Below are 11133 nucleotides of genomic sequence, written 5' to 3'. Positions count from 1 at the left end.
CTCTTTTTCTAATTCTTTTTACATTTTTTCACTTGATTTTTCTTTTTCAATCCTAATGCCATATCTTGCTTTTATTATTCATTTATAAACTTGCTTTCTTTGATATATTAAGATTCTCAAATAAATTTTACAAAATATAATCTAAATGCATTTACTGTTTTATTTGATACCCGGCAAATTCAAAAAAAAAAACTAAGGCTTACCAAAAATAGCATATGTCATCATTGATTGCATTTATATTCTTCGTAAAATTAATCCACTATTTTGCCTCATCCAAGACATGCATGTCATTCAATTATTTTTAAAAATAAATGTTAGGATAAAAAATTGTATTAGTGCATCTTCATCTAATAAAAATCAAATTAGTAATAGAAATATTATAAATCCATATTCATAGTATAGTAATGTGTTGTTATCTTAACAACTTTAGTTTATCAATGTTACATATCAATTTTGTTATACAAGTAAAATCATTTATTAGTATAATCCATCGTATCATGAATGTAAGTTCACAATGTTTAATTACATAGTATTATATACATTTTCATTTAAATTTTGTTGTCGATGCAAGAAGAATTTAGAGAAAAGGTAATATTGGATAACCATATCATAAAAAAATTTCTTATTTGATGGGTTATTTAAGATAAGTCAAAATAAAATAAAAAGTATTGTTAAGCGTTCACCAAATATATCATTCATATATGTTAAATTCTCCTAAAAGATTTATAATAATTCTCATAATTATTTGTTGAAGAATGGATTGTAATAAAAGGAAACCTTAAAAGTAGTAAAAAAAATTAAATTCACATATCTTATAATATTGACTTTTTCTATTACAAAATTTGAAAATCATTGAGTCAAGGATAAGCAATAGAAATCAATGCTTAAATATTTTTTTAAAAAAATATTATTAATACAAAATAAATTTAAAAAATATTTATTAAAAATCAATTTAATAATTCTCATCATTTAATGAATAACAATGAAAAAAAACTTTAAAATTTGTAAAAATATTAAATTCACCTGCTTATTATCTTGATTCCTCTGTAAATATTTTGAAAGATTGTTAAATAAAAGATAAAAAAAATGATAATTAATATTTAGTTATTTTTTCTATTCAAATTTTATTAACATTTCAAAAGGAAATTAGAAAATAGGTAAAGATGAATAAATAAATCATTAAATTGTATTTCTTGACTTATTTGACGGCTAAAGATAAGACTAAATCAAATTAAAACCTTTGGAAAATATTTTAAATATTTCTAAAACATTAATAAAATAATTTTTGTAAGTATTCACTAAAAAATACATTCCACGTGTTGGAAGTAATTTACATTAATAGTTGGAAAAGATGTTTGGAGAGTTGTTGTCAATGTCTTTTCTAATGGTTATACTGATAAGAATTTGGTTGAAACTCTTATTTGTTTAAATCTCAAAAGTTGATTTCTCTTCACAGGATGAGTTTCATCCAATCAGTCTATGCAATGAAACTATGCAATATTTTTTAAAGATCATTTATGAAGTTATCTCATTGATATACAAAATAGTTGTATTCCTAAATGTGCCATTAACAATGCAATCAAAGTTCAAGAGACTGTTTACCATACACACACAAAAGGACAGATTTATTTACACAAAAAACGATAAATTTGTCTATCTTTTATTTAAAATTGATTTTAAAAAAAACATATAACATAGTTAACTGAAATTTCTTGAAACTAACTTTTCTTGAGTCTATATTTCATATTATCACTATTAATCTTATCATGAGTTGCATTACCTCTTTTAATTTATCATTGAGATGAAATAGCAAGATGATGGATATTTTTGCTCCAACTAAAGGTATACCTTATGTCTCCGTGTCTTTGTACTTTGCATTAATTTTAGAGAAAGTTCAGAAACAGTGACAGTCAATAATTTTTCATATGATTTTTGCTGATGATTATCTTTTGTTTACAAAAGCAATGTCTTATTAAATGAAGTTGGTTAAAGAACTTTTTATCAGTTTTTGTTTTGTATTTGGCTTGAAGGTAAATATTGAAAACTCTAGATTTCTCTCTTATAGAAATTTTGTCATTTAAAATACTCTAAATTCTAACATACTTTGAATACTGGAAAGTATTTGGGATTTCTTTTGTTAGAAAGAAGAGTAAAAAATAAATGACTTTAATGTTATCATTGATAAAATCAATTCAAGACTTGTAGGTTGATCATTGTCTTCTTATCAAAAGAAAAAGAATTATAATAATTTTTTTTTAAATTTTTACTTACTTTGCGTGAATGTAATATGTGTTAGTTAATTAACTACGTATGTTTTTTTTTTTTAAGATGATCCTTATTTTTTTTAAAAAAAATTGCCCTCTTCAACCCAATGTTCTTGGTTAGCCTATGCAATGGGTGTAAGTTATCCCTGAATGTAATCTCCTTCCTCAACTCAATTCTCATAATTATTCATTAAAATAATGAATTTTTTTTTAAAATAAAAGTATTAATTCACGTGTCTTGCACTTTTATCTAAATTTATTCTGTAAATAATTTGAAGACCATTAAATTATGGATAAGCAATGAGAATTTGTATTTAATTATATTTTTTTTCTATTTAAATATTATTACAATGCAAAAGAAACTTTAAAAATATATTAAAATAGAAAAATCAATAAAATATTTTCTTATCTTATTTAAAGGGTTATTTATGACAAGGTAAAATAAATTAAAAATATTACTAAATATTACTCTTATTCCTTTTTATAAGGAATACTTATAAATATTTTTTTAAAATACAAAAAAAGACTCTTTTTTATATGCATTAATTGTTCAATTTTTTATATCTTTATTTATTATCATATTTATGTTAAATAGGTATATGAAAGTGAATAATTAATTTAATATACAATACACTAATTTTACTATGTAATATTATGAATATTTTTAGAATAGAATATAAATCTATGTATAATTATTCTTTCTTTATTTTAATAAATTAAATATATATTTTTAATAAATAGATTGAATGCATTAATATACATCATTAACCTAATATATATTATAAATATACTAATTTTTTTCTAAAATATCAATGTAATAGTTATCATAATTTTTTGTTGAAAATTTAATAATAATGAAAAGTACCACCTTAAAACTTGGAAACATGTTAAATTCATATGCCTTATTATATTTATTTTTTATGTAAATAATTTGGAAGATTATTAACCAAGAATAATTAATGAAAATTAATATTTTATTTTTCATTTAATTTGTATTATCAATACAAATGCATTTAGGGACCATGTAAAAACAGATAAATAAACTATCAAATTTTCTCGTCTTATTTGATGAGCTCTTTAAAATATTCATGAATAAAAATTAAATTATTATTAATATTCATCAATTTATTTTTATTTCTATGATCTTTTCTTGAGACGTCTAAGAATGACATAACTTGTTACTTTAACTTGCCAATTGGTTTGATAGTGTACATTTCACCAAGGTAAAATGTTGCGTAATTTAAAAACCTTGAAAGAGGTATTTTTAGTAAATTGTTATTTTTGTATGTTATAATGAACTTAGAATTCCCAAAAAAATTCAGAATGATGTAAAAATAAATTTGATCCTTTGCAAAAATAATATTTACCAAAGTTATGTTTCAATCCACTTTATAAAGTAGTTGAATGCTTTGATCAAATATTTGACTTATAGGGATAAAGGCCCAAAAATTTTCATACCCTGATGATACAAATGCTATGTATAACAATATATAATTTTGACGAAAAAGAAGAAAAAGAGGTAGAATAACTCTTTTAATTATTAGAGAAGTACATATATATTGGCATGACAAGTGCATGTTCTACTCTTTTTTATGTGTTCATTTGCATCACTCTTCATTCTATTCTCAAATAATTTTCTTGGTCAATGTTTTTCCTATGAGATAATCTGCACTACTTCCTTTGTGTAAGTTAATCATGACAGGAGTTGGAAAACCTCTTGTAAAATGTACTTTTTATGATGGTATACTACATGGTTTTTTGGTGATCCATTTAACTTTTTTAGGGTTCAATATATAGCTGTGAATCTTTGGGGAAAATTATACACGTGCTCCAAACTAGTTGTCTTTTTGTTCTTGACACAACCACTAGTTAGCATGTAATTCTACAAATTTTCTTGATTTGTTAACTTATTATTATTTGGCTTCTTTGTGTTTATCAAATTTTATAGTTTGCTCTTACATTGTGATTTATCGAAATATGGTAGAATTTTGCACGTGAGAAGGCATTGGCTAAAGTTATGATTCTTGACAAGTATATTATTTTAGGAGGGGCTTTTCAACTTGGAAATTTTTCTTAATAAGGAATATAATAATTTAGAAATTGTTACATACTATTAATGAGGTTGGTCTCATTTCCTTAGCCATATTGAGTTTGGCTATGAAAGCTTCATACTCTAAGTGGCTTTTAACCATGTTGGTTGTGGGTTTGACTCTCCTAAACAATGTTACAATTCACTCTAAATCATCGTAGTTCCTTCAACTATGGCAATGTACCCTTTCTAGATGCCAAGAAAAACAATGAGGGTATTAGTAAAATGCACTTTAATGTTTGAGTTAGTAAAATTGCTAAAAGGAGTAGTGTGAAAATTTTCTATATGTTTCCTTAAACATATAATGTGGTTTAGCGATTGTGTCAACTTTGTTTCGTGTCATTGTGCCCTCACCTTTTATCACGTGTCAAATGTTACAGTAAAACTAAATAATTATTGTTAGATGGTGGCTTTTGTGTTAATTAAATTTAGGCCTATGGATCAATCCCTAAACACTACTTTTATAGAGTGTTTGGCAATTTTTTATATTTAAAAAGAGTTTTTTGTGCTAAGATAAACTTTTAAAAATTACTATTCAATCGTGTGTGTTTTTTTAATGATAAAAAAGATTTCAGATCTTGAATTAGTTTTATAACAATAATTTTTTAACAAAACAAAATTTAAAGCTTACGCTTAAAAGCTATTAACTCATTTCTTTGCCTAATCTTTGTGTCTTCATTTTATCTCTAAAAACTGATTAATATAAAGTACAAAATTAACTTGTACGAGTAATTATATATTTAAATATTAAATTTATTTTATATAATTAATTATAATGATAAATAATTATTGATACCATTAATCATTTGAATAAATTTTCACAATTAATCCAAACACACTTATTTGAAACAAAATGTTCTTCTTTGTCATTAGTTTGCGTTGAGACAAACACTAACATATATATATATATACACACACACTAACTTTAGTTCAATTCTTAGTTTGTTTTTATGCACTTGCATTTCTAATAAAATAGGATACATCTTTCCATCGACTTAAAGTCATGTTTGAAAATTTACATCCTTAAAAATAGTTATATTCTTTATTTCATCTAATCCTTTTTCCATAAAATGAAATAATATTATAAAATACAGATAAATGATTGAATATGTGAAAAAGAACAACAACTATTATTTGTTATCACAATTTCATACATTCATTTTGCATTTCAAAATATAGGCATAAACCGTACATGTTCTTAGAATTATACGTTGAAGACATGAGCTATGAAAGTTGTCGAGATCTTGGAATTAGGTAAGGCACAAAAACTACTTATGACGTTAAGTCAATAATTCAAGGTTTAGCAAAACTCATAAGAAAATCCCAATTTTTTTTTTAAAGCTTATTTTTATATTTTTCTCTCTCTTAATTTTAAACGTTTTTCTGTTTTTTTTCCTTGGAGTTATAAGAACGAGACGACATCCCCATTAGCATGTCAGAGAGATTAGTAAAGACTCATAGTTATTACACAAATCAAAATTAAAATGATTTTACCCAATTATAATTACTCAACTAGCCCTTAGATATTGAGGATTCTTATTGAAAATGAATGTTCACCGAGGCTCATTTTGAGTAAACTCTTAGAAAAGTTTTTATAGGAGTAAGAAATCAATATTAAAAATGGATAATAAATTTTTTTATTAGAACTTTTCTAGGAGATTAGTCTAAGTAAAATTTTAGGTAGTTCTAAAGAAATTTGAACCTATGCCATGAAAAATGAGATTTTTCTTCCAGATTCTTGATGTATCAACCTGCGATGGCTTAATATTTATCTACTTCACCTTATTAATAGAAGCATAACTAAATCATTAATTAGTACAAGTTTGAAAATAGTTACTTTTTATTGATTTTATGAGAGTTAAAATAATGATTATTCTTCCAAAATAATCATTTTCCAAACATGTGCTAATTTATTGCTATAAAGAAATGGAGCCAATATCTTAATGGGCAAAAACATATTATATCCCTTTCTCCTCAACCCCTTAGGCATTTATTGAAGCACAAAAGTTACACTCAAGCACATTCTATGGTTAACTAAGATGATGAGAGCTAATTATAAGATCTAGTATTACCCAAAATATATGGCATAGTGCAGATGATTAAGAACGACAGCCAAATAATATGTCGCATCGAACAAGGTGCTTGCAATCTCGATCTGCTTGTCCATTTCACAATTCATCTCATGCTTCACAATGTTGCCTTTTCAAGCTTGTAGGGAATCATACTGTTCGACTTGACCTATCACTTAATGATGATGGTTGATACTATATGACTTTTTATTTCTAGTTCCACAGTCAATTTTGGATGGCGGAATTGTCAAATGTCAACAGCCACCATAAGCAAGAGTCACTCGACTACTTCACCTGTTAGGTTAATGCTTGCCCTTGAAACAAGGGCACTGTCTCTGGGAGCTGAGTAACTGTTATTTATTTGCTTTTATGGCCCTTTTTAATGCATATAAACCATATAGAAGGTTTAGAGACTAGACATGAGAAGTAAAAAGGAAAAAAGAGAAAACGAGCTGTAGAGAATCAGGATATTTTACTCCAATATCTAGTTACAACTCTTTCAATACAAAAATACACGTACAATCAAATATTCATTTATTGTGTAATTTAAAAATAAAGCTAATAGATTATTCAACTCATTTTTATGTGATACTCCCTTGGTCTCCAACTAGTGTTATGCTATAGTTTCTAAATAAATTTTAAACCATAATAATTAACAATAGTTTTCAATTTTTGAAAAAAAAATTATTTTTGGTTTTGCAAGAGTAATTAGTAACACAATAAAGTGGACATGAAAATGTTAAACTAGTAGTAAACTGTCAAGAACATGTAATATAAATCTCTTTACAAGTGTATCGCTCCCCCCTTTCTCATGCTAATAACACCTATTATAAGACTAGAAATTATAACCAAAAAACAAAAAGATAATTAAAAGAAAGGATAGGACAACCAAAAGCAAAAGAAGTTTTGATGTTTAGCATGATAAGACAACCAAAAGCAAAAGAGGTTTTGATGTTCAGCATCTTCCATAAATTTTGAAGATGAATGCAGGTCTACCACCCAACAAGTAAGAGTTTCAAAAGAGCCATCCGAATATATAGACCATATTTGGCCTGCCTAAAGTAAGCAGCCCTCGGATCAGCATCAACATCCACTGTGATCTGCATGAAAGCAAGAAGCAATAATGAAAACCAATTGTATAAACTCAATGTTTATATTCCGCGATGGTATTATCATAAAATTTTGATATAACATGCTTACTTCATCAAGTCTTGGAAGAGGGTGCATAACCACGGCATGTCTCGGCATTACCTTGAGAATATCCTGATTCACAATATACTTGCCTCTAGCCTTTTCATAAAGGTCAATTCTTTCTCCAAATCTCTCTTTTTGAATACGAGTTTGATAAACCACGTCACACTTGGAGGCCACTTCCACTAAATCAGCACTTTCTTCCCACTCCACTCCCTTTGATGTTAAATAGTCTTTTATGTCATCCTATAAATGTAAATATCAATAGAGAGACACCCAATGTTGTGCCATTACCAATACTAGTGCGAAGGCTAAAAATGGCAATGTATCTAGATTCATATGTCCAAATACATTGTGATTTTTCACCTCTTCTGATTTCAATGGCTGCTTGGGAATGAAATAGGAAAGAAAGTAATTTAGACTTGTATGCCATGATGAATCAAAATCAGAATGTTCAACAATTACCTTCATTTTTACCACATCAGGAGCGACGAAATAAATTTTTACATCCTTGTACTTAGCAAGCAAGTATGCCAATGAACGAACTGTCCTGCCATTCGCAAGGTCTCCAACAAGCCCAACTTTTATGCCATCAAGCTTTCCAACCTCTCTTCCAATGGTATAGATATCTAAAAGTGCCTGAGTAGAGTTTGAAAAAGTAGTAAAGCTTTAAGCTAAATTTATTGTAGTATTACTTTAGTTACACAGTCTATGACAAAAATAATACAAGACCTTGAGTCTGCCTTCAGAAGTCTTTCCAGCTTTACAAAGACAATAAGAAAAGCATTTAAAAAAGAAAACACAGAATATGTTCAAAAGTACTTTAAAACACTTGGCACTTGCAGACAGAGTCTATAAGATTATGATAGGTCTACATTTTAGTCTAAGGTATGAGTGCAGGCTAACATTTAGTCCTCTATGTTAAAATTAGAGCACATTACACTCACTTCATACTATGAAACTGAACCCCAACCCCGTCTGGCTTTAGATATTACACCCCATCCCAATTAACTAAGTTGATTAATAGCACTTCTGATTATGTTAATGGACATATTCCCTTTATGCTGGAATTTAATAATGATTAACACACACGTTTGACCGAGCGTCAAAATGATTACAGGGAGATGATTAAATATGATTGGAGACAGCATTCTTCACTGCTCGTTGTTATTGAATAGTTTATTAAAGGGGATGAGAGCAAAAGCCAAGCATGGCAGAAACAAAAATCATGTTCTATCTATAAAAAAACAGACCAGCATAACTCAATCTCAAAAGTTAGCGTAAAGGGGAGAATTACCCAAGCCTAATGTGGAGTATTTCAATCATATACCTAGCTGATATTGGACATCTTAATTCTTAATACACACTCCTCATGTCCAAGACTAGAAATCTATTGGTGACCAAACACCAAGACTGGATGGATTCTGATATCATATCAGAAATAGACTAAGTCTAACTCAAACCTTAAACCTAGCTCAAGGGCAAAGGATTGCCCTAGTCATAGAAGGAGTATTTCATACTTTTAGCCCATATGGGATATCTTAACACTCTTTTAATGTGTTTGGATTTTTCATAAACTCTGTAAAATAATCACTTTTTCTAAAATCTTTTTTGGTAATTTTTTTTATTTAAACTATTTTGGATGCAAAATAAGTTAATGCAAATACACACAAAGGCTAATTACAAATTCCTTGTACAGGCATGGATTCAATTGTGTTCATTGGGGTGCTTACAATTGAGCCGCAATCCATGTCAGTCGATGACTAGAGACTCATATCAAGTATGAAAATCTAGTCAGTCTTCGAGGGTGTGTTCTCTGGAAGTATCTCACAGATATTCTGTATGCAGTTATATGGAGCAAAAAAACACGAGTATTCATCACACTTTCTTAGGTGCATTATATTTTCAAGGAACTTGACTCCAAACAAGTAAATACATTAGAGGATAAAAGGAAGACCCAAAAGGTTGTTTCCTACTTCTTCTATTCTTCTTTTTAGTATGAATTCCAAAAGTAAAAGTTGAGTACTCCAAGAATTAGAACCTGAGACTCAGACCATATTTAAGGTAAATTATCTGGAAAGAGCCAAAAATACACCTCTAATAACTACTCAATAGCCTTCAAATTAAACAGAAACACAACAGGCATCCTTAATAGAAGCTTCCGTATAGAGAAATGGATCACCAATCAGATGGATAACCCAAACCAGTATCATCCAGCAGAACAATCCACCCTACATACCCAATCTATTTGTCATTCTCTCTGGAAATAAATGCCGCCCCCCGTCCCCCTTCAACATAAAGCAATTATTCACCCACACACACAAAAACTTCAGTTGCAACAAAATCCAGAATCCACCATCGCAATTTCATGCATACCTGGGTTGGATGTTGTCCAGGACCATCCCCTGCATTAATTATAGGGATGCCAGCTGTAGCAGCAGCTCTTCTGGCAGCACCACTTTCAAAATGCCGCATCACAATTATATCAGAATAACCCTCAATTGTTCTGATTGTATCTGCAGCGAAATCACACATAGAACCATTTAGGAAAAAAAAATAAAAATCCACATTCCACAGCAAACTTGAAAAGCAAGTAAAGGAAATTCACCTTCAAGAGTCTCTCCTTTAGCTGCAGAAGAAAATTCTCTAGCATTTTCAGTTGTTAAAACCTCTCCACCAAGTCTTCTCATAGCAGACTCAAATGAAAGTCTAGTTCTAGTAGAGGGCTCATAAAATAGTGTAGCCATAAGATAACCCTTTAAAATCTGGTTACCAGGAGAATTCTTTTCAATATTCTCCATTTCATGTGTAACTTCAAAAAGTGCATTGAGAATATCCCTATCAAATTGTTGAGCTTCAATTATATCATCAAGCTGAAACTTTTGCCCCACCGAAAAGGAAGGTGCACCTTCAATTTCCAAAACACGGCAATGGAATTGGAATGCATCTCTCTGCAAGATTCTTTTCTTTGATGAAGTATTTATGCTTAAAAATCTTGAATTTGGAGGGTGTAGTGATTTTAAATAACTAGGTTTAATAAAGGATACTTTGTTATGACAGCATATAGAATATCTGGGCCATTTTGTTATCTTTGATTTTGGAGGAAACAGCTCCATGGGTGCTGAGGAGGAAGAAAGAGAAGATGAAGCTGCCATTGCAGATCTAAATAAGCAAAAACATCGTTAGATGCTAAACAAATATCTATTTTTAACCCGTGTATAAAGTTGAGTAAGTTTCTATTAAAGATAATAAAATATTATAGAATTTAATGTATTAATGATATTATAATAATATATTTATACTAAAAATATTATTTTTAATTTTTTAACGTGTATAAAAATTGAACAAATATCATTTGCTAGGTAAGTTTTTTAGAGAAATGTTAAATACAAGTTAATAATAATTATTAGATTATATATTTACAAATGTTTAATTTTTGTAAAATTTTATATGCATAGTTTTTATAGTTATATTACAAGAAATAAAGGTTAAATTGATAGATTATATTTATAACAAAATT

General features: G+C 28.2%; 1 protein-coding gene across 1 annotated transcript; it reads right to left on the bottom strand.

Moving 5' to 3' along the window:
* Positions 1–7149: 7149 nt before the first annotated feature.
* On the bottom strand, positions 7150–10795 carry LOC113858291 (aspartate carbamoyltransferase 2, chloroplastic-like). Its single transcript, XM_027490855.1, has 5 exons — positions 10222–10795; positions 9990–10129; positions 8079–8252; positions 7623–7859; positions 7150–7522 (listed from the first exon to the last, which is right to left on the bottom strand). Exons 1-5 carry the CDS (start codon positions 10766–10768, stop codon positions 7415–7417), a joined length of 1206 nt encoding a protein of 401 aa, XP_027346656.1. The 5' UTR covers positions 10769–10795; the 3' UTR covers positions 7150–7414.
* Between the last annotated feature and the right edge of the window lie 338 nt (positions 10796–11133).

This window comes from Abrus precatorius, unplaced genomic scaffold (assembly GCF_003935025.1).
Source record: "Abrus precatorius isolate BTA unplaced genomic scaffold, Abrus_2018 Scaffold2, whole genome shotgun sequence".
Taxonomy (NCBI): Eukaryota; Viridiplantae; Streptophyta; class Magnoliopsida; order Fabales; family Fabaceae; genus Abrus; species Abrus precatorius.
This window is presented reverse-complemented; position numbering and strand designations above follow the sequence as displayed.

What these genes read in the sequence shown, in the direction of transcription:
- LOC113858291 (XM_027490855.1), bottom strand. Translation starts at nt 10,768, where the DNA reads ATGGCAGCTTCATCTTCTCTTTCTTCCTCCTCAGCACCCATGGAGCTG. An exon ending in TAAAGGAGAGACTCTTGAAG is followed by an intron (nt 10,130 to 10,221) that starts GTGAATTTCCTT and finishes ATTTCGCTGCAG; the next exon opens with ATACAATCAGAACAATTGAG. An exon ending in CTGGACAACATCCAACCCAG is followed by an intron (nt 8,253 to 9,989) that starts GTATGCATGAAA and finishes AACTCTACTCAG; the next exon opens with GCACTTTTAGATATCTATAC.